The following is a 27,997-nucleotide window of genomic DNA, read 5'->3' as shown; positions in this document are numbered from 1 at the left end:
TACTGTATGCACAAATAAAATGTTTAAAAGGAATTCCCAAATATTGTGGCGGATTGGACAATTAGATTGTACTGTGCGTGGTCATCACAATGTTCCATCAGCTGATCTCTGCGTGAGCTTTTTCTGCCCACAGCTCAGAGTCTAGACAGGTTCCCTTGTTGTCGGTAGTGATCCGGTTGTCCTCAGAGGTCCCGGATGGAATCGGTATCACCCAGAGATCCTCCTGAGCAGAGGGAGGCAACGGCTCTGCTCAGGTAAGTGTGGTGCGGTCAGCGAAGTCTTTACTTGTCCGAGTCGGCGGCCGTCCGGTCTGGCTGGAGAAGAGGCTCCCTCTCCCCGACCTCTAACCGCTTCTCGCCAAACACGAAAAACTGGAGGATGATCTGTGCCGGAGTCAAGGGAAAACACTGCAGTAAAAGGGATTACAACATACCTTGTGACTGGAGGGGAAATAAGCTTCTCATATAAGACAGAAGACTGGATCCACAGAAGTTCAGATTAACATTAATGAAGAACCTCTGAGTAACTAATCCGCATTGTCATTTCCTGTTTACACCGTGATTGACAGCAAGCAAATTCTAGATAACATAATTAAAGTCACTTTTAACGGAATGCTATTAACCTTCTAAGCTTTCTGATTCTTTCCAAATTTTAGCATCTAAAAGCAATGCTAGGTTTTAACTTGAAAATCGGTACACAGGTTAGTATAAAAGATACCCAGAATCCTCTCTTTCTCACTGATTCATAACTCTGCACAAAGCAAGAAGCAGGAAATATTGCACCTGTTAACCGCTTCCGGACTGGGCTAGTTGAAATCCATGCCCTGTTTATGTCAGTTTAACCCTGCCAGGGCGTAGATTTCAACTTCTGCATTCGGCGCGCACACACGCTGCTCCGGTCAGCTGTGCCGATGCTGCGACGCTGTAACCCAATTCACTCTCCTGACCCCGCGTTCACTGTGAGCCAATCACAGTGATCACTGCTCGTATTTGAGGGGGAAAAAAAGTCTCTGGTACTTAAGGGGTCAGAGACACCAAGTACAGAAGAGCACACCTGAAGTGAGAGAGACATGGACTGCCATATTTATTTCCTTTGCCTGGCTGTCCTGCTGATCCTCTGTCTAATACTTTTAGACATAGACCCTGAACAAGCATGCAGCAGAACGACATGGATTCTCTGTTTCCATGGGAACAACCAAGAAAAAAAAAAAAAAAAACAAGAATTTTCAAATTGTACTTATAGTTTTTGAGAAAATAGATTTAAAAAAAAAAAATCAAAGAAAAAATGGCTATTAAACTTGTATAAACAGGTACAAAGGGCAGAGGTGACACAGAAGGGGGCACCGGAGGCACAGAGGAGGTACAGGGGACAGAGGTGACACAGAGGGTGACACTGGAGGCACAGAGGAGGTACAGGGGACAGAGATGGCGCAATGTTCCGACTTAGGTTAAGAACAAACCTACAGTCCCCATCTCGTTCGTTAACCGGGGACTACCTGTATATGAGCCACACTTTGTACTGTAAACTTGTGCACTGATGAAGAACCATTTTGTCTCCAAAACATGTGGCCAAACTGGTTGTTTGGTTTTTCTGTTTCAAAGAATCTTATTGTTTTTTTTATTTTTTTTTTCAAAGGGAAAGTTCAACAGAGGCATAAGCATCATATAACAGCCATAGAGATCATAGCAACAGAATTCAGGAAAACAATGACAGTGTCAGCGACCGTTGACCAGTAAAACATGGAAACATCTGTAGGCTAAACCAGTAACCAAAACATAGATGCAAATAGAAGCAGAAATGATGCCCCAGGGGACATTGTACCTGAGTTAAAGACACTGAAGCGAAAAAAAAATTATAATATAATCAATTGGTTGTGTAGTACGGATAATTACTAGAACATTAGTAGCAAAGAAAATATTCTCTTTTTTATGTTCAGTTATATAGTGTTTTTTATAACATTGCATCATTCTCTAATATTTGCAGTTTACACACTACTCAGCATTCTAAATGACTTTACAGAGCAAGCCAGTGCACTATGAACCTGTTCTCTGGTGAGAAAAAGAAAATACTGTGACTGACAGTTGAGATGATAAGCTTCAGAAGACAGAGCTCTCTGCAACTTTGAAAGTTGTGGAGCTCAATGGCTTTTTTGTATAAATAACAACTGGAGTTTCTGAACTCTTCCTGTACTGAAAACAATATCAGACTCATATCTCTGCTCCTAATGTTTTATTTATCAGCTGAAGTACACATACAAATCATTATATCATTTTTTTCCCGCTTCAGCGTCTCTTTAAATAAAGGCGCACTGACTATGCAGCTAAGGTAGAGTGGATTTCACCTAAGGGCCTTTTCACAGTGGCGCAGTGCGGTGCATCAAATTGACGCACTGCTACCGCAGCCTAATGCAACCCTGTGGGGTAGTTCATACTTCCCACGTTGCCATACGCTGCGCCAGAAGTCCCTAATCTAACGCTAGCACAGAACTACGTTACGGCGCGGGATCCACGGCGACCTGCTGCGATCTGCACCAGCCTGGAAGTCATGTTAGTCTATGGCGACACAGGGTTTTTAAAAAGTTGACGCTGCGGCGCACATGTGCGGAAGAGTATTTTTACAATATGCTTCTGTGCACTTCCACATACCCCGAAGCAGGAAGTGACTGCATGCACGCATCACTTCCTGCTTGGCTGGTGGCCAGACAGGGAACACTGCGGTGTTCCCTGAAGGCCTGCTTCTGGCGGAGTGATGCGGTATGTGGCTGAGACGCACCGCATTGCTGTCGCCAGTTTGCAGTGTGAAACCAGGCTAAAGCTTATGCTATTTAGACATTACTGCAGCCAATGAGATCAGCAGGACAGCCAGGCAACTGGAATGGTTTAAAAATATGGCAGCCTCCCTATCCCTCTCACCCCAAATTGTCCTTTAAAGGGACTCAGATCTGAATAATTAAAAAGATTTAATACATACCTGGGGCTTCCTCCAGCCCCACGCCGCCGTCCTCCGCTGGCCGCAGCTTCAAGACCCGGGACACATCACTGACGTCAGTCACGGCCAGCTACGCAGGAGAGGTGCGCCCTCTATATATCTCTCCAGCGTTTGCTGGAGAGATACGCAAACAGCGCACTTCTCTTACATCAGACTGATGGAGTGCGGGGACCCGGTACAGAAGCTGCGGGCGGCGGAGGACGGCGGCGTGGGAGCGATCCAGGCGGATGGGGCTGGAGGAAGCCCTAGGTATGTATAGAATCTTTTTCATTTTTCAGCTCTGAGTCCCTTTAACTTCAAGGATTGATTTCTTCCAAAGAGAACGGGTTCTTATACTGAAATAGGTTTATACTTGTGCACATAGGAATGATGAATTTCCGTGTGACAGGCATAAGATATTAGCATGTCTGCATGTGAAATGTTCAGCTATAACTCAGGTGCAGGAGTCGCACAAACTGCTGGATAATTGATCAGGGATTCCTGCATCTGATGACCCCCCTGCACACTCCCCATTTCTGACCAACCACAATTTGAAAATGTAACTGATTTTTAGCTCATCGATGTCCGTGAGTACAGATCCTAATGCCCGGTACACACAATGAGATTTTGTGGCAGATTTACAGCCAGATCGATTGTTTCCAACATGTCCGATTTCCGATCGATTTTCTGTTTACGTCTATGGAAGTAAATCTGCCAGAAAATCTCATCGTGTGTACCGGGCATAAGGCCCCGTTCACACTGGGGTTCGCAGGAAAAAAAAAAAAAAAAAAAAAAAAAAAAAAAAAAAAAAAAAAAAAATCGCTAGCATTTTGCAACTGGGTTTTTTTTCACGTTTTTGCATATTTTTCTCAATTTTTGAACGATCACAATTCGCTCTTTTTTTATCATTTTAATCACAATCGTTCTAAAATCGCGAATAAGGGCTGCATGCACCAAGTTTTTGTTTACCGCAAATCGCTTTGCTGCAGTGAGATCACTGCCATATACTTTTAATGACACTGGTACTTTTCAAAGCGCCAGCAATTCAGCGGTAAACGTCCACAAATCGACCCAGTATGAACTGGTCCTAAGTCTCATACAATTTCACACAAATCACTTACTAGTGATCATGCTAGGTGATAGTCTGATGGCATACCTTGTCTTCTGTAATAACCTGTGTGAATATCAATGGCCAGGCTTCTACAACTACAGCTTAAGTTCACCCACTTTTGAGATTCCCCCCTTCTTTACTTCCCATCCCCTCTTTCCACAGGACAGTACATGCAGCTCATCTGAACCCAGTGTACATAAACTATCACCTGAAACTATCACACATGATGATCATGTAGAGCCCATTAGCCTGGAACTAGAGCGAACAGGGACACGGCTGATATAAGCAGAGAATCCGGCCGTAATGACAGGTGACAAAGGATACGATCAGGTCCAGGGTCATCACCCCCAGACTCCCCACCAGCCAGGGCAAGTGGTGCAGGATGTAGTTGCCCTCTGACTGCCCCTTGTCCGGGTTCTTCAGGAGGATGCTGAGGCCGTAGGTCAGGTTCCCCAGAATGACCATACAGAAGAGAGACAAGGCCAGGCCGTCAGTGGATCTCCTCCGGAACTGCAAACAAGAAGGAGACACATTTATTTCCTGTCCCAGCACGCGCACGCACGCACGCACGCACGCACGCACGCACGCACACACACACACACACACACACACACACACACACACACACCTCTAAAGATGGCCATTAATCCTTTAGCAGACAATTTAGAGGCTTCCAAGTGCTCCAGGCCATTTTATTACTTTTTTTAATTATTTCTTCTTTGTTAGAGTTCCTAACTTCTATTTAGTACTGCTGTTATGTGTATGTATGGCCACTTGTCGCTAGGGGGCAGTGTGAGACAATAAAAGAGGACTTCTGCTTTCAGTACCTATATCTTCTGCTTGGAGAGAGAGAGATCAAAGCATTCCAAGAATTTACAGCACAACACATTCTGCCGACTGACAAAAGCAGTGCAGTATCTTAAAGTGAGATAACTTGTTTGTGGCGGTTAACATTACAATTTTCTTTGAACGATCATATTTTTGATCAGATTATTCAAATCGTATTGCAAAAAAAAACAGAGAAGCTAATGGCCCCAATACATCCTGAACAATCGCATTATCAATGGGTTCCTTAAAGTGGATCTAAACTCTGCTCTAAAAGATAAGTAACAGCATAATAATATTTCTTCTTACAAAAACCTTACAGTGTTTACTTCCTGGAATTCCTGAGAGCACAGAAAGGGTTAATCTCCAGGGTTTACATATTGGCACAGAACCTCGGCAGTTTAGACACAGCTGATGGCCCTGATTGGCACTTCCTAATTCCTTGCTGACATGGGCCCTAACTCTTGGCTAAAAGTAGGCTAAGGCGGCCGAAAACAACCAGCCCAGCCAATTATCAATGGATGGTCATATGCATTTGCACTTGGAAGGCAATAAGGCGTCCAAGTTGTGCTAAGCTACATTATTCTCTCTTCCAAGTCTTGCATGCTCACCTGTCACTCTCTTCACCTCCTCATGTGTCTAACGTCACCGCGAGTGCCTGGTACTGTGTGACACCTGCATATGTAGTGATGTCAGTATATGTGCTGGGGTCACATAGTACAGGCACTTGCGGTGACCAAATGCCAGACACCAGAGGAAGTGAGGTGCGCCAGTGTGACAGATGAGCCTTCAACACTCACCCATAGGTACAGAGCCGCGACACAGATAACCAAAGGGGGAGGGCAACCCAGGCTCTAGGTAGATTTCCAATATATTCAATGCTGAAAACTATGGGAAATCTGTGTGCAGATAATAGATTCTATCAGAGATGGATCTATCAGATGGTAAATCTGATGGCAGATTGACCGTGTATGGTCACCTTATATGTCAAGCCTACACAATCTGTCCCACCATTTACACAGGCAAAGAGTGTGCGTGTGTGTGTGTGTGTGTGTGTGTGTGTGTGTGTGTGTGTGTGTGTGTGTGTGTGTAGAGTGGTGTGTATATAGTGTGTGTGTGTGGTGTAGTGGTCTGTGTAGTGTGTGTGTGTGTGTGTGTGGTGTAGTGGTCTGTGTAGTGTGTGTGTGTGTGTGTGTGGTGTAGTGGTCTGTGTAGTGTGTGTGTGTGTGTGTGTGGTGTAGTGGTCTGTGTAGTGTGTGTGTAGTGTGTGTGTGTATAGTGGTCTGTGTAGTGTGTGTGTGGTGTGTGTGTTGTGTGTATAGTGGTCTGTGTAGTGTGTGTGTGGTGTGTGTGTGGTGTGTGTTGTGTGTGTTGAGTGCGTGTATAGTGAGTGCGTGTATAGTGAGTGCGTGTATAGTGAGTGCGTGTATAGTGAGTGCGTGTATAGTGAGTGCGTGTATAGTGAGTGCGTGTATAGTGAGTGCGTGTATAGTGAGTGCGTGTATAGTGAGTGCGTGTATAGTGAGTGCGTGTATAGTGAGTGCGTGTATAGTGAGTGCGTGTATAGTGAGTGCGTGTATAGTGAGTGCGTGTATAGTGAGTGCGTGTATAGTGAGTGCGTGTATAGTGAGTGCGTGTATAGTGAGTGCGTGTATAGTGAGTGCGTGTATAGTGAGTGCGTGTATAGTGAGTGCGTGTATAGTGGTCTGTGTAGTGTGTGTGTTGTGTGTGTGTTGAGTGCGTGTATAGTGAGTGCGTGTATAGTGAGTGCGTGTATAGTGAGTGCGTGTATAGTGAGTGCGTGTATAGTGAGTGCGTGTATAGTGAGTGCGTGTATAGTGAGTGTGTACGTGTGTGTGTGTGTACGTGTGTGTGTGTGTGTACGTGTGTGTGTGTACGTGTGTGTGTGTACGTGTGTGTGTGTACGTGTGTGTGTGTACGTGTGTGTGTGTACGTGTGTGTGTGTACGTGTGTGTGTGTACGTGTGTGTACGTGTGTGTGTGTGTGTGTGTGTGTGTGTGTGTGTGTACGTGTGTACGTGTGTACGTGTACGCGTGTGTGTGTGTGTGTGTGTGTGTGTGTGTGTACGTGTACGTGTACGTGTGTGTGTGTGTACGTGTGTGTGTGTACGTGTGTGTGTGTGTGCGTGTGTGTGTGTGTGTGTACGTGTGTGTGTACGTGTGTGTGTGTACGTGTGTGTGTGTACGTGTGTGTGTGTACGTGTGTGTGTGTGTGTGTGTACGTGTGTGTGTGTACGTGTGTGTGTGTGTGTACGTGTGTGTGTGTGTGTACGTGTGTGTACGTGTGTGTGTACGTGTGTGTGTGTGTGTACGTGTGTGTGTGTGTGTACGTGTGTGTGTGTGTGTGTACGTGTGTGTACGTGTGTGTGTACGTGTGTGTGTGTGTACGTGTGTGTGTGTGTACGTGTGTGTGTACATGTGTGTGTACGTGTGTGTGTACGTGTGTGTGTACGTGTGTGTGTACGTGTGTGTGTGTACGTGTGTGTGTGTACGTGTGTGTGTGTACGTGTGTGTGTGTACGTGTGTGTGTGTACGTGTGTGTGTGTACGTGTGTGTGTGTGTGTGTGTGTACGTGTGTGTGTGTGTGTGTACGTGTGTGTGTGTGTGTGTACGTGTGTGTGTGTGTGTGTGTGTGTACGTGTGTGTGTGTACGTGTGTGTGTGTGTGTGTACGTGTGTGTGTGTGTACGTGTGTGTGTGTGTGTGTGTGTGTGTGTGTGTGTGTACGTGTGTGTGTACGTGTGTGTGTACGTGTGTGTGTACGTGTGTACGTGCGTGTGTACGTGCGTGTGTGTGTGTGTACGTGTGTGTGTACGTGTGTGTGTACGTGTGTGTGTGTGTACGTGTGTGTGTGTACGTGTGTGTGGTGTGTGTGTGGTGTGTGTGTGTGTGGAGTGTGTGTATAGTGAGTGTGTGTATAGTGAGTGTGTGTATAGTGAGTGTGTGTATAGTGAGTGTGTGTGTGTGTACGTGTGTGTGTGTACGTGTGTGTGTGTACGTGTGTGTGTGTACGTGTGTGTGTGTACGTGTGTGTGTGTACGTGTGTGTGTGTACGTGTGTGTGTGTACGTGTGTGTGTGTGTGTGTGTGTGTACGTGTGTGTGTGTACGTGTGTGTGTGTGTGTGTGTGTGTACGTGTGTGTGTGTGTACGTGTGTGTGTGTGTGTGTGTACGTGTGTGTGTACGTGTGTGTGTGTGTGTACGTGTGTGTACGTGCGTGTGTGTGTACGTGTGTGTGTGTGTGTGTGTGTGTACGTGTGTGTGTACATGTGTGTGTACGTGTGTGTGTACGTGTGTACGTGCGTGTGTGTGTACGTGCGTGTGTGTGTACGTGTGTGTGTGTGTACGTGTGTACGTGTGTGTGTGTACGTGTGTGTGTACGTGTGTGTGCGTGTGTACGTACGTGTGTGTACGTGTGTGTGTACGTGTGTGTGTGTACGTGTGTGTGTGTGGTGTGTGTGTGTGTGGTGTGTGTGTGGTGTGTGTGTGTGTGTGTGGAGTGTGTGTATAGTGAGTGTGTGTATAGTGAGTGTGTGTATAGTGAGTGTGTATGTGTGTGTGTGTACGTGTACGTACGTGTGTGTGTGTGTACGTGTGTGTGTGTGTACGTGTGTGTGTACGTGTGTGTGTGTGTGTGTGTGTGTACGTGTGTGTGTACGTGTGTGTGTGTACGTGTGTACGTGTGTGTACGTGTGTGTACCTGTGTGTGTGTGTACGTGTGTGTGTGTGTGTGTGTGTGTGTGTGTGTGTGTGTGTGTGTACGTGTGTGTGTACGTGTGTGTGTACGTGTGTGTGTGTACGTGTGTGTGTGTACGTGTGTGTGTGTACACGTGTGTGTACGTGTGTGTGTACGTGTGTGCGTGTACGTGTGTGCGTGTACGTGTGTGTGTGTACGTGTGTGTGTGTGTACGTGTGTGTGTGTGTGTACGTGTGTGTGTACGTACGTGTGTGTGTACGTGTGTGTGTGTGTACGTGTGTGTGTACGTGTGTGTACGTGTGTGTGGGTGTACGTGTGTGTGTGTGTACGTGTGTGTGTACGTGTGTGTGTGTGTGTACGTGTGTGTGTGTGTACGTGTGTGTACGTGTGTGTGTGTGTACGTGTGTGTGTGTGTACGTGTGTGTGTACGTACGTGTGTGTGTACGTGTGTGTGTGTGTACGTGTGTGTGTACGTGTGTGTACGTGTGTGTGGGTGTACGTGTGTGTGTGTGTACGTGTGTGTGTACGTGTGTGTGTGTGTACGTGTGTGTGTGTGTGTGTGTGTGTGTGTACGTGTGTGTACGTGTGTGTGTGTGTGTACGTGTGTGTGTGTGTACGTGTGTGTGTGTGTACGTGTGTGTGTGTGTACGTGTGTGTGTGTGTGTGTGTGTACACGTGTGCGTTTTACAGCTGCCCAGAATCCCCCCGCAGGAAAGGGCGGAGCAAAGCTATCAACTCATGAATTATTTAGTAGATTCTCATGCTTCAATACTTTCCAGGAAATAAGAATCAGCAAATCAGAGACTTATAAATCTGTTCCCTGATCAGACGGATTCCATGCTTCTCCTGGAGTTCTGTCCTTAATAAGGCGGCTGTTACTGCAGAGAAGCTGCTGCGGTCTGCGCCGGCGGGAGAACTACTCACATTGGTGATGATCTGCGGCAATCGGGAGCCGAGGTAGAACATGGAAGACACCGAACCGATCACACATCCAGCGATTTCCTGGCTGCTGAACGGCTGCAAGGCACAAAGGAGAAAGTCAATACAATCTTCACTCATTCTGGCTTGTATGCAGATTTATTGCAATTTGGACACTGTGGTGACAGGCATAGTAGAATACAGTATATTATTCAGGATGGTGATTTTCCTGGTTTCAGCATCACAAACAATTCTTATAGCTATATATGGCTGTATATTGGTGTGTAGCCCCGCCTCCCAGTGATGTCACAGCCTAGGCTGTTTATTATCCAGAATTCCTCTCCTAGTGCACTCTGGGAGACCAGGCGTTGTTTCTACTGACTTCGGAACACACAACAGACAAACAATTTGGACTGCAGCTGACTGTACCCGTAATCGGTGTGGTGAGATAAATGTAACATCTACACGGCTCAATAAATGTACAATCAATGAGTATGCTGGTGCCCGCTGCCAGCAAGCATGAAACATTCTGCAGAGCTGCCCCTGCCAGCAAGCAAACGGGGCCGCCTTCCTGCGATAAATTTCAGAATGTAAATCAGGGAGAGGAAAGATTTTACAATGTGCAAACTGACTAAATAATCTATAAATGAATATATATATTATATTTAGAAAATATCCTCTTTAACTGATAAAATGCATTGAAGGGGAGCTGAGAGTAGCACCCAGTGATAAGTTCGTATTTCAGTCCTCAGATTAAATAAAGTTTTGGCTGGAGAGATCCCCAAGCTGAGCAGCAATGTCCGCAGTACCCACCTCTGCATCAGAGTCATCTATGGAGAGCAAGCGCCTCCTTATGCTCAGGTGCGGGACCTCCAGTGTGGCTGATAGAGCGCTGGATTGAGACAGAAGCGCTACAGAACCAAGCAGAGCGAATCCACAGACACCGTTTACCATGAGGGACGCTGTGATTGAAGGAGGAGGTTTGTCAGAATGAACAATAAGAACGATGATGATAATAATAATAGTAACAACATTAACAATGATACGCTGGTAAAGCCATTTCACACTCAACTAAACCCAAAGCTGAACAACGCAAATTGTCAAAGCAGTCGTGATGATTAACCACTTCCCCTCGCCTGGGACGAGTATCAACGTCCCTGCAATTCCCCACTTTACCTCGCAGGGACGTAGGCCGCCACGCACTCCTGCTCGCTCCCCCGCGCTCGTTCGATGCTGATCGTTAGAGGGGAGAAAAATGAATGGCAATGCAGTTCCCATTCATTAATCTCTATCCCCAGGTGATCGCCGCCATCAATTAGATGCTGCGATCATTTGTATACTTCCGACGTAACACGTCTACGCATTACGCAATAGGAAGTAATGCGCGAGGACATCTTGTGGCCAAATAGTAAAATTACACCTACATACATTTATTAAATAAAAATAAAAAAAACAAATACATTTAAAATTAACACTTTACCTACCACACTATCCCATAATTACCCATTTTTTGTCTCCCTTAAAAAAATTACAATTGAAAAAAAACAGAACTTGTTATGTATGTCAAGAGGGTATATTACTGTTAACTTTGAAACTATGGGTATGTAAATAGTGACAGACACAAAACTGAAAAAATGCACCTTTATTTCCAAATAAAATATTGTACAATGATTGTACTAGGGAAATATTTAAACATTGCAATAACCAGGACAAATGGGCAAATAAAACATGTGGGTTTTAACTACGGTAACATGTATTATTTTAAAACTATAATAGCCAAAAACTGAGAAATAATGAATTTTTTCCCTGTTAAAATGCACTTAGAATAAAAAAAATTCTTAGCAAAAAGTAACCCCAAAGAAAGCCTAATTGGTGGCGAAAAAAAAAAAGTAGTAATAAAGTTATAATCGAATGAATGGAAGAAGCGCTGGCAGGTGAAAATTGCTCTGGTTTTTAACCTCTTCAAGAGCAAAGGCTTTACCTCCCCCCCCCCCCCCCCCCTCCCCCAAAGACCAGGCCATTTTGTGTGAAATAGGCCACTGCAGCTTTAAGGCCAAGCTGCAGGGCCGCACGACACAGCACACAAGTGATTGTGATTCCCCCCTTTTCCCCCCACCAACAGAGCTCTCTGTTGGTGGGGTCTGATCACCCCCAGGTTTGTTTTTATTTTTTATAAATATTTACTGTGTTTTTAATGAAATTTTTGCTTTTTTTATTATGCAAATTACCCTCCCTCCCATCCTATCACAGCGGATCGCTTCTGAGTCCCCCAGGGGGACAGCCGTGTCACACGACTGTCCCCTGTACAGCGCTGCTGTGGATCGCAGCGCTGTACATGTCAATTAGACAGCGGTTTCGCTGTCTAACAGTCTCCCGAGCGGCGACCGCCCCGCCCACCAAGCAGGAGATGCGCACCCAGCCTGCGTGCGATCTCCTGCAAAACAAAGCCCCATTACTTTATGCCGATTGCCGTTAGGCGGTCCTGGGGCTGCCGCCGTGGCCACGCCCATCGACGTGACGCGGTCAGCAAGCAGTTAAAGGGAAAAACCCTTGGAGGTGAAGTGGTTAAAGGATATCAGATGTGAAAAGATTAACAGAAACGGGGGGAGCAGGCATATACTCTTACCTGTCCGAAAGCCTGTCGCTCCACCATTCTTCTTTCTTCCCCCTGCATCATGCCTAAAAGCCCCCCGGGTCGCCTGAGTCGGGCTTTACTGTGCAGGCGCCGGCCGGGTCCCAGGGGGCTTTTAGGCATAATGCAGGGGGCAGAAAAGAGAACGGGAGGAGCGACAGGCATCAGGACAGGTAAGAGTATATGCCTGCTCCCCCACCCCCATTTGTTAATATTTTCACATCTGGCATCCTTTAATGTAAATTCTAAGTATTATGGTACCTTTGAGGCTGATGTTTTCAAAATTAAAAAAAAAAAAAAACATTGTGAGGTTCTGCTTGCCTGCAGCCGTGCACCTTTCCACACCGGTTCAAGGGAACCTAAACTAAGATGTAGATGGAGGCTGCCATATTTATTTCCTTTTAAACAATACCAGTTGCCTGGCAGCCCTGCTGATCTCTTTGGCCGCTGCAGTGTCTGGATCACACACCTGAAACAAGCATACAGCTAAGCTAATCAGACTTCAGTCAGAAACATCTGCCTGCTTGTTCAGGGTCTATGGCTAAAAGTATTAGAGGCAGAGGATCAGCAGGACAGCCAGGCAACTTGCATTGTTTAAAATGAAATAAATATGGCAGCCTCCATATCTCTGTCACTTCAGGTTCTGTTTCAGACTGCTAGTGCATTAGTCATTTCCTGTTAGCAAATAAAGGTCTTACAAGTTCTCACCACATACTTCCTGTGAACTACAAACTCTGCCTCCTTAAGGTGCATACGCACATCCAATTTTGACTGGCCAAGCAATGCCCAATTTTACTACCACATTCAGTACGAGAGAGTTTACCTACACAATCTGTTCATAGTATTCCAAATCTGTTGGCCTCCTTACCAGGGCTGTGGAGTCGGTACAAAAACCATCAGATTTCTCAGTTAATGAAACCATCCAGGTGGCCAAAAATGACTGACTCCCGGACTCCACAGCCCTATCAGGGCTAGGGAATTAGTACAAAAATCATCCAACTCTGACTTATCAGTTTATGAAACCACTGACTCCAGGTCCTTTAGATTGTAAGCCTCCGGCAGGGCCCTCCTCCCTAACGTATCCAGCTTGATTATGCAATCTTACTCGCAACCACCCCTCTTGTAGACTTGAACAGTCTCTATTTTGACCTATGACACTGTATTGTTATCAAATCATTTGCATGATCTTGTTTTGTTGTGAGTTTCCGTATGTTCTACCTGTATGTTAACCCATTTATCTATTGTGCAGCGCTGCGTAAGATGTTGGCGCTTTATAAATACAATAAATAATAATAATAATAATAATACCCAAAAATTGCTCCGACTCCAACTCCACAGCCCTGCTTCCTACTATACAGAAGTGGTAAAAACGCATGTGTGTACGTTACCGTTATTGAGGATCTGTGGTTTGTCTTATAACGCTGGGAATTGTATTCTAAGCATCTGTTTCTATTGTTCGTCCTACTTAGGGAGTCACAAAAAAAACAAAAAACAAAACAAAACCTGATTGTCCCGCCCACCAGCTGAATCCAGAGCTGAGAGGAAGTAAGCCATACACGGGAGTAACAAGCACATGTGACCCATGAAGCACTCACCACTGTTGCCCTGGTTGCGATACTTGTAGTAGAGGTAGAGAGCCAGCATGAATACGTCCGCAAGCACATAGTAGACCGCTGTGTACGTCTGCAGGGGAGACAGAAGGAAGAGTTATTAGGATCTGGGTACAGCGGGGAAATCCGAAGACTGGGGTACATATTGTTTCCAGTGCAGGAAGAGTTAAGAAACTTCAGTTGTTATCTATGCAAAAGAGCTTATCTGAGCTCCAAGTCACAGAGAGCTCTGTCTTCTGAAGCTTATTACTTCAAGTGTCTACTCTGCAGAAATACAAAATACAGTGACAAAGTTCAAAAGCTGAGTATTCTGTTCTGTGAAATCATTTAGAATGCTGAGTAGTGTGTAAACTGCAAATATTAGAGAATGATGCAATGTTATAAAAAAAAAAACTATATAACTGAAAATAAAAATGAGAATATTTTCTTTGCTACTAATGTTCTAGTAATTATCCGTACTACACATACAATTCATTATATCAGAATTGTTTTTTTCCGCTTCAGTGTCATTTTAAAAAAGCCACACAGGAGCACCCAGGAGGTGGACACCCACACAGTGATGCAGCAATAGGAGATGCAGAGGTTGCGACCACACCAGGGCCCCTGGACCAGAGGGGTCCACTACAGGCCCGCCTTCACCCAGCTTATTGGCTTTCCATTGTTGCTATGCTGGTAATGTACATTGCATAGCGTTAACCCTGAGCAAACTGTTTCCTAAAGGCCCATATCCACTAAGCCATTTCTCTGAACAATTTTGAGCGGCAAGTTTTTAAGTTTAAAGAAAATTAGTTAAACGATGTGTCACAATGCATGGCATCCGTGGCGATTGTTTGTTCCAATCCTCATCGACTTTCGCAGGTTTTGCAGCGATCGTGTGAACGATCATTTACACAATCATTCATTTTTGACGCCACAAAGGACGCTTGCGGATTTGGCCACATGGATGCAGGAACGATTGTTCGTCGGCAGAGATCCCCGATTCATCTGGCCGTGATCTGCCCGTGGGTATCAGCTTTGCTTTACACCTTTCAGACACTGCAGCTGTCCTTGGTAGGTTTTGGGACTCCATAGAGTGCGTAGGGCCCCGTGTAAACTTGCACTGGGGCCCCAAGCTCCTTGGTTGCACCACTACACACCCCATACAATTTTGAATCTATTTATCTGTTCGGAGGTACACTTTAACTTTAATGGAAGGAAAAGTATAATTTTTTCCCCAGAAAACAGAAGGCAGCTGCATGCAATCACTTCCTCCTGTGAAAGGGAATTTCAGCTCCCTTTAGGTTTTGTTCACATTATAAATCGCAAGCGCTGAGCGCTTGTGTGCGATTTTTTCAAGCGATTCCTGGCATTTTTTGAGCATTGCACGATTTTGTATAAGTGCTGTTTTAAGTGCTTTTGATGAGCGATTGAGATTTTCACTTCCTGGCGTCAGTCAGGAAGTGAACTCTTTGACCTGGAAAATAATAAATACAATGTATTTATTCATAGAAGCGCTCGGGAAATTGCTCTACAAATGACTTTTTCAAGCGCTTAGCGATTTCCCTATACCTTCCATAGAGACAAAGCGCTCAGAAAATGGTACAGGCAGCGCTTTTGGAAGCGGATCGGAATCGAACCGCTCAGATGTGAACACTCTCATGGGGAATCATTGCACAAGCGCTTTTAGGGCGATTTCTAAAATCATCAGCACTTAAAAAAATACACAAACGCTCATAGTGTGAACAAGCCCTTACTCCTCTATCCAGGGCAAGATTTCTGGAGAGGCCCCAAAGGCGGTGGCCTTGGGCGGTTGCAGCACCAGGGGGCACCTGGTCATGAATCAGGGCGTGCTGCATATGAAAGAGAAGGCTGCAAATGGGGAGCAATATATGAAAAGGGAAGCTGCAGTACCTGGGCTGCACATATAATGGGAGGGGCGCTGCTGCGTAAGGAAGAGGAGCCCCAACACACTTGACCTAGGGGTGGAAAAAGTATAAATACGGCCTTTCCTCTATCACTAGTTTCCCGGCATGTTTTCCCAGCGAGTTGTCGGTGAAGTGGGATTTGTCAGTTCGCACCTCTGCATGCAACTCCTCATGTTCTTGTTATATTTCACACATGATACACGGGATGAAACATAATTGTTCCAATTCAAAGGAGGAATCTGAACCCTACAACTGGGCCTCTCAACAGCACCGGATTTACTACTCGACTGGGAGCAGATCGGACATGCTGGAAAATATCAAACTAAATACTGGCTAATGTTTCATTTATATGTCCTTCAGAAAACCGATCGGAAAGATTATCGGAAAACTGATCGGAATTAAATGACACTTAAAGTGAGAGTTATATGGAGGCTACTATATTTATTTCCTTTTAAGCAATACCAGTTGCCTGGCAGCCCTGCTGATCCTCTGCCTCTAATACTTTCAGCCATAGGCCCTGAACAAGCATGCAGCAGATGAGGTGTTTCTGACATTATTGTCAGATCTGACAAGATTAGCTGCATGCTTGTTTCTGGTGTGATTCAGACACTACTGCATCCAAAGAGATCAGCAGGGCTGCCAGGTAACTGGTATTGTTTAACAGGAAATAAATATGGCAGCCTCCATATCCCTTTCGCTCCAGTTCTCCTTAAAAGGAAGGTGCAAGCAATTTACAAAATAAAAAATCCACTTACCTCAGGCTTCCTCCAGCCCCCTGCATCCATCCAGTGCCCTTGCCGCACCTCCGGTGGCTCCTGGTCCCCTGCGGTGGAGATGCCGACCTCGCCAGGTTGGCTTCTTCTGCACTCCAGCGTGCAGCTCACTGGTCGCTCTGATGTCATCCTGACTGCTGTGCAGTTGGGATGATGTCAGTGCGACTCTGAGAGCCGCTTGCGCAGGTGCAGTGGACATTCTGCGCCGGAGGGGACCCCGGGCCAACGGCGATGAGCGGAGCCGCTGCGAGAGCACAGAACGGCTGGCAGGGGCTGGAGGAAGCCCCAGATGAGTGAATTTTTATTTTTAAATAGCTTGGATGTATCTAAAAAGAAAAAAAAAGGCATACCTGAGTATCACAGGACCCCTAATGGCCGGGCCGCAAAATGCCTTTCAATCGGTTTCAGCACACAGACCATGCAAGCTGTGGTCGCAATCGGTGCGCAGAAACCGCTGGAATTTTGGCAGCAGACCGACTAGAAGGGAGCCTGTGAGGTACGGTAATTACAAATTACACGCTATTTCCGGGTATAACTGCCACCACCTCTGTTACCATGGGACAGAGGAGCCCACTGACTGACTGAGTCTAGACCTGCAAATAAAAACGGTTAAACACACTCTATTCTGTCTAGCTAGCAACAATAGTAGCGACTCTTCAGAAGTCAGGGTTCAGTAGTTTGTGAGGCTGAATAGCAGGGTAGCTGGATAACAAATGACATTAGCATTGTTTATTAAAACGCAATATAAATAATATATACAGAAAATCATTAAAATCAACAATTATAGAAACATTAATAGCCAGTATGAAAATAAAAAGGGAGAAAATACTTAGAGTTCGTGGAAGTATGTCCTTCTGGGAAAACTCATAAAGTTCTTGGTTTCAGTTCAGTAGCAAAGTCCAAACAAGCCAGGTGCCAGCATGTCCTCAAGCTGGCAAGAAGGAGAAATGGTCCGCACCATTTCTCCTTCTTGTGACTTTTGGACTTGCTAACCAGGTCGTGCACTGTCGTGGATTTCGGTAGGATGTAGCGGTGTCCACTCCATACAAGTTTCCTCAAGCTGGCAAGGATGTAATCAGGATGATGTTCAAAGTGGAGGACTAGCTTTCTTCTATATTTGATCGATGTCAGATCTGAATATCAACCTGATCACTCACTCAAATAGGATCTGAAGTGGAAATTGCATGGTGTGTGCCAGACTTTGGGCTTCTGGTTGTCTTTACCTATGGGCTCTTGAGAGATACATTTGGCCCTGCCTCTCAGCAGCAATGTGCCAAGGCAGGGAAGGAACAGGCCTTTGGGCACAGCAGCATGGAGCCAGACCTAGCAGGGGTTCTTAAAGGTTAGGTTATTCTTAAAGGACCACTCCAGGGAAAAAAGTAAGCAGTTAAAATCTGACAGAACTGGCAGGTTTTGGACCAGTCCATCTCCTCATGGGGGATTCTTGGTGTATAGTTTGTTATTAAAAGCATTTTCTGAACAGAAGTTGCAAAGTCTTAACTGCTGCTAGAGAGTCTGGCTGGTATCTCATCATTTTATCAGTTTGACTAGCAACTGCCGTTCAATAAATCATTTTGAAAGCAAAGAAAACCCAGAGAATCCCCCAAGAGGAGATGCACTAATCCCAAACCTGTTGGTTGTGTCAGATTTTAACTGCTTACTTTTTTAGCTGAAGTGGTCCTTTAAGAATAACTCAAAACAGGAGGCATCAGATAACATCAGTGCTGTCTGTATTTCATAACATGGCAACACGTGGTTTGGGGGGGAGGGGGGGTGTAGCTGGGGGGAGGAGCAATCTGTCATCTCAGCCTTGGGTGCTAGCCGACCTTGTCCCGCCTCTGCCTCTCAGTATACAGACTGATGGATTAATTGAAGACTCACCTGTATGGGGAGCTGATGAGACAGGAAGGCCCCCACAAAGTTACAGGAGTCGCCCGCCAGCCATCCCAGCAGAAACCAAATAGACAGCGCCTTGTCCATGTTACCCGTCTTACAGGAAATGAAGTACTGCCTGGAGAGAAAAGTGAAGAGATGAGTGCGCCCCCTGGGGGCTGATCGCCATATACACAGATGCACCCCCATACCCTGTATTTGCAAATGTAACGCTGGCCATACACCTGTCAATGTTTACCAGCAGACTGGATCACACGGATGAAGTCCGCCTGTTATGCAACGAGCGGGACTGTAAATTTCAATCGATCAGACGCGGAGGGGGAGCAGCGGCGGTAGACCATAGCGTTGCCCTGTATCGGACAGTGCAGCACTACAGTTCAACAGATTTCTGAGTGCAGTGTATGGGGAAGGGGGGATCCCTCACTGATCAGATCCAGAGATTGATCTGCTTATCACATTGAGTGGCAATCTAACCATGTATAGCCACATTTACCATCACTTTAGCAGAGGGTTAATGAGGAACATAGGGTACATTTAGAATTATAAAATAAATAAATAAATAAAAGCAGTGGTAACAGTTTCAAAGGCACATATTGTGGGTAGCAGAGATCAGCACACACTGCAGCTAGTTTACTATCAGTACAGGCAGAGAGTAACAGCTTATACTGTACATACTGGGGGTAGCAGAGATCAGCACACACTGCAGCTAGTTTACTATCAGTACAGACATACAGTAACAGCTTATGCTGTACATACTGGGGGTAGCAGAGATCAGCACACGCTGCAGCTAGTTCTTTATCAGTACAGGCACAGAGTAATGGTGGGAATACCCGGTTCGTTTTTTTAGGTGATTAGATGGTTCGATAGATAATTTCCGAGATGTGCGATCTCCCTTTCGATCCTTTTGCCGCTCGATTTCTGATAGAAGTGAATGGAAAAAGATAAGAAAAACGAGCTGAAGATAAGAATATCGACTGCAGAATCGAATGGCAAAAACGATCGAGAGCAGACATGCACGGCAGAAATGAACCGTGTATTCCCAGCATAACAGCTTATACTGTACATACTGGAGGTACCAGAGATCAGCACCCACTGCAGCTAGTTCACTATTAGTACACATATACAGTAACAGCTTATACTATACATACTGGAGGTAGCAGAGTTCAGCACATGCTTCAGCTAGTTTACTATCAGTACAGGCACAGAGTAACAGCTTATACTGTACATACTGGAGGAGGCGGAGATCAGCACACACTGCAGAGAGTTTACTATCAGTACAGACACAGAGTGCACATTACATTGCATGCAATTCTGATTTTTTTATACAATCCAATTTTTGATTCCGATTAAAAAAACTGTATGCTGCTACATTTTTTAATTGGAATAAAAAAAAAATTAAAAAAAAAAAATCGGAATGGCTTGTAGTGTGCAAGAGGCCCAATGCTGGGAATACACCATAGAATTTTCTGTTAGATTTTCTGTTATGCTGGGCATACACGGGTCGATAATTCTTATCAATCGAGCCGCTGATTGCTTAATTGATAATTTCCGATCACCACGTGGATTGATTCCCCGCTCGATACCCGCGGGCGGACAATAGCGGAAATCGAGCGGAAGATAAGGAAGCGCCTGCGGGGACGCGGCGGGAGTCGATCCGGCTGCTAATCGAGCTGCCGGATCTAACCGTGTATTCCCAGCATTAGATTTACCTGCCAGATAGATAGATTATTTCCAACACGTTGGAAATTATCTAATCATCTATCTGCCTAGCAATCAGGCATTGTTCTACTCAGCAGGAGATAACCAGTTGACAATGCACCAGAGATAAGGACCAGTCTCTACAGAAAATTCTATGGTGTATTCCCAGCACACAGCTTATACTGTACATACTGGAGGTATCAGAGATCAGCACACACTGCAGCTAAGGAAATAAATATGGCAGTCTCCACTAACCTTGCTACATTTGTCCTTTAAAGTGGTCTGAAACTCCGACATAACATTCAATAAAAATGTGTTTTCCTACTTTTTACTCTTACAGTTATCATATTTGCTTTTTTTGCACACGTAATATTGTCTGTTTACAAAGTACAAGTTTCCAAGGTGTAGTTTTTCTTGCCCTGAAAGCGGTCATTGCATTTTATTATTTTCCTATTATAACTGCTTTGTATTATATATTAAAATCTTCTAATTTATTTATTTATTTTAGTATTTCTATAGCACGGACATATTACGCAGCGCTGTACAGAATATATTGTCTTGTCACTAACTGTCCCTCAGAGGGGCTCACAATCTAGTCCCTACCATAGTCATATGTCTATATGTATCGTACAGTGCATGTATCATAGTCTAGGGACAATTTTAGGGGGAAGCCAAATAACTTATCTGTATGGTTTTTGGGATGTGGGAGGAAACTGGAGTGCCCGGAGGAAACCCACGCAGACACGGGGAGAACATACAAACTCCTTGCAGATGTTGACCTGGCTGGGATTTGAACCGTGGACCCAGCGCTGCAAGGCGAGAGCGCTAACCACTGCGCCACCGTGCTGCCCCTAATGAGCTATTCTGAACACTGTGTGTGCCTGAAGCAGAGACAGTTTCTCAGAGTGTTTGTTTACATTCCAGAGTTGATATATTTGTGTTTAACAAGTACAAAAGATACTGTTATCTACAGTTTGGATGTGGATTTTAAGCTGAATAGCAGGAGAAAGTGCTTTGTTTAACCATTTCAGTAATGTTCTGCTAGAATTTTTTTCTGGGACAGTAGCTTTCAAGCTGCAAGGAATCTTTTAAAGCAAAGTAGAAATGCTGACTTTCAGAGCACTTTAATATCTGCAGCACACCGGCTAGGAAAAGGAAGTCATAGCCCCATTCCCCAAATCCTCACTTGCCAGATAAGTAACAATTAAACAAATCAGCAGTTTGTAAACTTCTAAAACTACTGAAAAGTATTTGGTTAGCGCTGACATAAGATTCCCCTCAGTCAGCGTGTGCAGCTGTGACTGATAGCTGCCGGGTCAGCAGTAATCTGCGTGTGGTTTGTGATGTCAGCAGAAGATATTGTGAGTCAGCGACATATCGAGCAGCCGAGGACCTGAGTCACACAGCTACAGCCGGGAGCCGACTCAGCCAATCGCTACTCACGGGAAGGAGGCGAAGATGAAGCACAAGATAGAGAACAGGCCCAGGCACACGCTGACCACGTCCCGCGCGTCCGACGCGCACTCATTGAAGAAATTCCACACCCACTCCGTGCCGTTCTGACAGTCCGAGAAGTTCTTCGGAGGGACCGGGACTCCCAGCACTGGCGATGCGTGTGTGGCGTCCATGTTACCTGGCACTCTGCAACACAAAACACAACGCTATCATCACTCTCATCCACGGCTATGTAATATAATACTTGTAAAGAGGCCCTGTAGTGACATGTAGTACAATGCAGTAAAGAGGCCCTGTAGCGACATCTAGTAGAATGCAGTAAAGAGACCCTGTAGTGACATATAGTAGAATGCAGTAAAGAGACCCTGTAGTGACATATAGTAGAATGCAGTAAAGAGGCCCTGTAGCGACATCTAGTAGAATGCAGTAAATTATGCTGCCCCGCCCTTCCAGTGATGTCACAGCCTAGACTGTTTAGGTATATGGAATTCTCCTCCTACAGCATTCTGGGAGACCAGGCATTATTTTCACTGGTTTTGGAACTTTCAGTAACCAAACATTCCGCAGAGCTGCACCTATTAGGACTACAGATGTCACCACCAATGTCAGACTGTAAATCAGGGAGAGGAAAGATTTTACAATGGGAAAACATAAATTAATATTGTGGGGAAAAAATTAATTTCCTGATTTTTACTACAGTTCCTCTCTAAATATACCCTTTGCTTTCAGTTTGGAGCCAGCTATGGACTTCCAAAACTAACACAATTATTTATTATTTATTTATTTACATACCAGGGGGCCATATGCAATTCAATATTTCTCAGAGTTATCTCCTAGGTGATATTTTTACAACTTGTCATAAAATGCTTTTTAAGTCACCAGCAAGCTACTCAAAATAAATGCCAGGAAATTTACCTTGGCCCCCTTCCCCACCACCTGTTCCCCTGCTGTGCAGTCACCGGCTTTGTGTGGATCAGCACAGGGAGTATTTGTGCAATATGTAAATTCTGCAGACTGTCAGCACAAGATTGTCAGGTGATGAGATAAACACACAGTCTGGAATTCACACAGCAAGTAGATAATTACAAAGTAGTTCTTCCAGTCAACAGTCCTCACCTCCAAGTACACACAGCTCAGAGGAAAAACAAAGCAATTTCTACATCAAACCAGCATATGTTCATTCAGGTGATATTCTGAGGCCTGTGCTATACCTGGCGATGCTCCGCCCCCTTGCATGGCCCAAAAACTAGATTCACATATTCATAATAGGGTCATATGCATACCCTCCCTGTATGCAAGCCCTTAACCCAGAGACGTTCTCCCTGCTGGACAGGAAGTATGTTACTGGGATTCCCGGCTTACCTGTCGTATTTGCATCGTTCCGTGCATGCGTGTCACACTGACGCCTTTTTTTTTTCAAAATTGGGTGCTAGTCTAGTTCAGGGGAACCAGCAGGTAACCTCATAGGGAACAGTTCTCTGATCACAGCACCCTCTACAGCACGAAGTGCTGTGACTGGCTGAATGGTGTGGGTGTAGGTTATGATAACCTATCTGAATCCTAGCGGTTAGAGAGGGTGCCGTCCAGCCAATCACATTAACAGATTTTCCCTATGAGGTTTCCTGCTGGGTCCTCTAAACCCTAGTTTCTCAACGTGTGGTACGTGTACCCCAGGGGGTACTTCTGATGATTCCAGGGGGACTCGGGCTTGATATAGTTAACCAAGAATTACAAATTTAGAGTTTTAGAAAATGATACATTAGGGCTGTACCGTTTTTCGGTTTAAAACCGAAACCGCGGTTTGTGACAAGACGATCTAGTGATCGTCAGTATCCTCGGTTTTTTCCCCCGCTGTCTGTATGCTTGTATCTGGCCCCGCTGTGCGCGGATTGGCCAGAGCAGTGAATATGCAGTAGTGCTAATGAGCGGGAGGCGGACCTGCGCGAGCGGCTGGGCACACACAGATAGCTTTACCAATCGCTGGACAGAGATGTAATGACGGAAGCGGTAGGCGGAGCTGTACAGAGCGGACAGCTGGTTGTGTACGCTTGTATCTGGCCCCGCTGTGCGCGATTGGCCAGAGCAGTGAATATGCAGTAGTGCTAATGAGCGGGAGGCGGACCTGCGCGAGCGGCTGGGCACACACAGATAGCTTTACCAATCGCTGGACAGAGATGTAATGACGGAAGCGGTAGGCGGAGCTGTACAGAGCGGACAGCTGGTTGTGTACGCTTGTATCTGGCCCCGCTGTGCGCGATTGGCCAGAGCAGTGAATATGCAGTAGTGCTAATGAGCGGGAGGCGGACCTGCGCGAGCGGCTGGGCACACACAGATAGCTTTACCAATCGCTGGACAGAGATGTAATGACGGAAGCGGTAGGCGGAGCTGTACAGAGCGGACAGCTGGTTGTGTACGCTTGTATCTGGCCCCGCTGTGCGCGATTGGCCAGAAGCAGTGAATATGCATTAGTGTTAATGAGCGGGGGGCGGATCCACTCAAGCGAGCGGGCCTGCTGCATTTTTGCGTAACTGTACCGCGGACGTGCCGCAAATCAGACGCAATGGAAGTCTGTGGGAATTAACGACATCCGTTCACACTGGGCTGGTTGCCGCATGGAAAATGCAACTCGCCCGTCCCATGGCTTTGGTTCTGCCACCGCTTGGTCACCTGCTTGGGATCGGAGACCAGAAGACACATGTGGCACCCCATTGGTTTGCAGAAGATGGGAATCCAGCTGCAACAAGAAAACTTCTCATTGGTTCATGGTGGCCCAATGAGACCGCTCCCTGTTGCTAGGAAGGATTCACACCTGTTCCCTATGAGGATTTCTGCCGGTTCCCCTAAAGTAGACTAGCGCCCAGCAAAGTGCTGAAACCCTGCAGGAAAGCACCCCAGTATGAACCAGCCCTGACTGTACAATAAAGATTGCATTGTGTATGGGCAGCTTTAGATATATTTAAAGAGTATTTAAAGGGGGTTTCTACCACAATATCAGCTATACAGACCCCTCCCCCCCCCCCCCACATTGATTATCTATTGCAGAAAAGGTAAAGATTTCTTGTGGGAAAGGGGGTAACAGCTACTGAATGGAATGCAGTTCAATCCTATAGAATCAACATTAAATCTAATGATTATCTATTGAAAACTGCGTCACCTAAGGTCGCTTTACTAAAATATCGAGCGGACACGTCTAAACTTTGGATAAACGTGAGCAGCAATCATCAACATGATTGGCTATATAAATACGGAATAATAATCTGTGTAATTGCCCCTAAATTGCAGACTTTAGGGCTGATTACTCAGGTTTTTACCTAAATGTCAGGGTTGACACACTACAGTAATTAAAGGGATGAGCTGTGTGCCATGTCAGCAAGAAACAGTAAAAGTCTATAGCCTTTCAGCAATACGACATTAAAGGACAACTTAAGTGAGAAGAACATGGTGGGTGCCATACTTATTTCCTTTTAAACAATACCAGTTGCCTGGCAGCCCTGCTCATCTATTTGGCTGCAGTAGAGTCTGAATAACACCAGAAACAAGCATGCAGCTGATCTGCTGCATGCTTGTTCAGGGTCTATGGCTAAATGTATCAGAGGCAGAGGTTCAGCAGGACTGTTAGACAACTGGTATTGCTTAAAAGGAAATAAATTTGGCAGCCTCCATATCCCTCTCACTTCAGTTGTCCTTTAACAGAGAACCCCAGGACAGGAAGAAAGTGTGAGCCTTGTGGCCAAGTGTTACCTGTATGGTGATTGTAGACGGATAGACTCAGGGGACGATCATCACATCCAATCTGCTTCTCCACCTGCGTGTCACCTTGTCATCTATGCAGAAAGCTGTGCCAATGTATCATCTAATGACTGTCCTGTGTGTCATCCAATTACCACCCTGTATGCCAGTGTATCCTCTGTGCCTTGTGTATGTTATCTCCCTGGCTGATGTGTCACTGCATAGCTCGGTGATATATCATCATTTATTGTTTAGTATAGATAGATACAATGTATGATTCCCTTACAATATGATGCATAGGTGTATCTATAGATATGTGTGTGCCCTCTGTGTACCTATAGACGTGTGTGTGCCCTCTGTGTACCTATAGATGTGTGTGTGTGTGCCCTCTGTGTACCTATAGATGTGTGTGTGTGCCCTCTGTGTACCTATAGATGTGTGTGCCCTCTGTGTACCTATAGATGTGTGTGTTCCCTCTGTGTACCTATAGATGTGTGTGTTCCCTCTGTGTACCTATAGATGTGTGTGTGTGCCCTCTGTGTACCTATAGATGTGTGTGTGTGTGCCCTCTGTGTACCTATAGATGTGTGTGTTCCCTCTGTGTACCTATAGATGTGTGTGTGTGCCCTCTGTGTACCTATAGATGTGTGTGTGCCCTCTGTGTACCTATAGATGTGTGTGTGTGTGCCCTCTGTGTACCTATAGATGTGTGTGTGCCCTCTGTGTACCTATAGATGTGTGTGTGTGTGCCCTCTGTGTACCTATAGATGTGTGTGTGTGTGCCCTCTGTGTACCTATAGATGTGTGTGTGTGTGCCCTCTGTGTACCTATAGATGTGTGTGCCCTCTGTGTACCTATAGATGTGTGTGTGTGCCCTCTGTGTACCTATAGATGTGTGTGTGCCCTCTGTGTACCTATAGATGTGTGTGTTCCCTCTGTGTACCTATAGATGTGTGTTTCCCCTGAGGACAGCTATAGATATCTGTGTGTGCTTCCCTAGGTCCTAATTTGCCCTCTCAGTACCCCTCTCCTGTCCTCACTGCTCCTCATCTGCCCTCATACTACCCCTCTCCCGCCCTCACACTGCTATTGTTTGTGTCTCAGCAGAAGTTGCACTGACTGCACAGAAGTCAGCTGACTGCCTGGGGTCACGTGACAATGTACTGATGTCACGGCTGGGCGTGGAGATAAAAGCAGGAAGTGATTGCTAGTACTCCTGTAGTTTGTATTGTATTGTATTGTAGTCCTGGGGGTAGGAGAGAGATTGGCCATGATTCACAAAGCTTTATCACCTGGTTTCACCTTATCCATGTTACATTTTTAAGCTCACAAAGAGCAAAACTATAATAGAATTATTAGGGCAAGAAAAGTAATATTGAAATTAAGTTAATCAGGAAAAACGTAAGATTCATTTTGTCTGTACATAGGCTAGATAAAAGTTGTTGCACACAAATGGCGTTGCTGAAACAACATAGCCCGGCATAAAGAAACCATAAGTAATTTAAACGACATCCACAAACACCGATATTCTACCAATTATGTAGTTTGAAAACTGCGCACAAGTGTTAGTGACATGTCACACAACATGTTCTGGAACAATTGTCATTTGAATTACTTGTACTCACCGGCCGACTGCATAACTGCCAAATGTTGCCTTATGCTGGGAATACACGTTTCGTTTTTGCCTTCGTTTAAACCTTCGATTCGTTCGGTAAACGAATCGAGTGTTGAAAACGTATGTGAAAATAGTCATAATCTCATTATAGTTTCGATTAATAGACCCCAAAAACGAACGACTAGTGATCGAACATGTTTGATATTATCTCTCTTTATCCATCTAATCGAGCCATTGGTAGGGTTGATGGCTGTTCAGATCGATTATATATTCGTTTATGTTAGTCCGTCCCTGTAAAAAGGGATTTTCGTTTCGTTTCTTTGCAGCCTTCGATCATTGGAAAAACGAAACCATCAGAATCGAAAAAAAAAAACGAAACCGTGGGTGGTGATATTAACCGTATGACCGATTATTTCGGGATCGAAAAGGACAAAAGGCACAATCGAAACGAAGGTTTAAACGAAGGCAAAAACGAACCGTGTATTCCCAGCATTAGTTGATCCACTGGTTGGATCGGCCAGAATACTCGATATCGGTCGCTCGTTGTTGCCGTTTAGAGGCTTGTACACACTCAACCAAACTGCCTGATTATCGTCTGACTTTAGTCTGTTGGATGATAATCAGGTGTGTGTAAGCACACAAACAACTAAACGACCAACCGATAGGTGATTTGCTCGATCCAACCATCAGGTCTACTGATGCGACAGTTGGGCTGATATCATGCAGTTGGCCGTGCAAGTACAAGTGATTTGAACAACTTGTACTTGTTTTGAATGCAGCCATATTGTGCAGTCTGTCGTTCTGCTTGTGTGCACAGTATGTAAATGAGTTGGTCGTTTGGTGGTGTGGACGTATAAGTCGTGTCAACATGTTGGTCGTGTGTTCTCAGCTTAACATCGTTTGGCTACATTTTCTATACCAATTGTCCTCCAATATGGTGATATCTTTTAGCTGATGTGCGTACAAGGCTTTCTTTTAGGTTGAAGTGTTATCACAGTTGTATTTAGCTTATAAATGTTATCATAGGTGTTATTTACAAATCATTCTTTCTTTTTTTAGTTTGTTCATTAACACACAATGCGCTTTGTTCACAAAACTTCTCATAAATGACTTATCACCTAAAAATATAACCTTTCAGCTCATTTACAAGCA

The 27,997-nt window shown here is 45.2% G+C and overlaps 1 protein-coding gene across 1 annotated transcript; it reads right to left on the bottom strand.

Annotated features, from left to right (window-relative positions):
- On the bottom strand, positions 1–26,340 carry SLC66A1 (solute carrier family 66 member 1). Its single transcript, XM_068241743.1, has 8 exons — positions 25,243–26,340; positions 21,490–21,687; positions 18,337–18,466; positions 13,764–13,851; positions 10,350–10,498; positions 9,543–9,635; positions 4,403–4,588; positions 1–383 (listed from the first exon to the last, which is right to left on the bottom strand). Exons 2-8 carry the CDS (start codon positions 21,672–21,674, stop codon positions 282–284), a joined length of 933 nt encoding a protein of 310 aa, XP_068097844.1. The 5' UTR covers positions 21,675–21,687; positions 25,243–26,340; the 3' UTR covers positions 1–281.
- Between the last annotated feature and the right edge of the window lie 1,657 nt (positions 26,341–27,997).

This window comes from Hyperolius riggenbachi, chromosome 6 (assembly GCF_040937935.1).
Source record: "Hyperolius riggenbachi isolate aHypRig1 chromosome 6, aHypRig1.pri, whole genome shotgun sequence".
Lineage (NCBI taxonomy): Eukaryota > Metazoa > Chordata > Amphibia > Anura > Hyperoliidae > Hyperolius > Hyperolius riggenbachi.
The sequence above is the reverse complement of the archived record's forward strand: the minus strand, read 5'-3'. Positions and strand labels throughout refer to the sequence as shown.

Bases quoted from the DNA above. Each gene is read 5' to 3' on its own strand.
- SLC66A1 (XM_068241743.1), bottom strand. From the start codon at position 21,674: ATGGACGCCACACACGCATCGCCAGTGCTGGGAGTCCCGGTCCCTCCG. The intron at 13,852-18,336 runs GTGAGTCTTCAA...TCTCCCCTGCAG, and splicing joins CTCATCAGCTCCCCATACAG to ACGTACACAGCGGTCTACTA. The intron at 4,589-9,542 runs GTGAGTAGTTCT...TCTTGTTTGCAG, and splicing joins TGCCGCAGATCATCACCAAT to TTCCGGAGGAGATCCACTGA.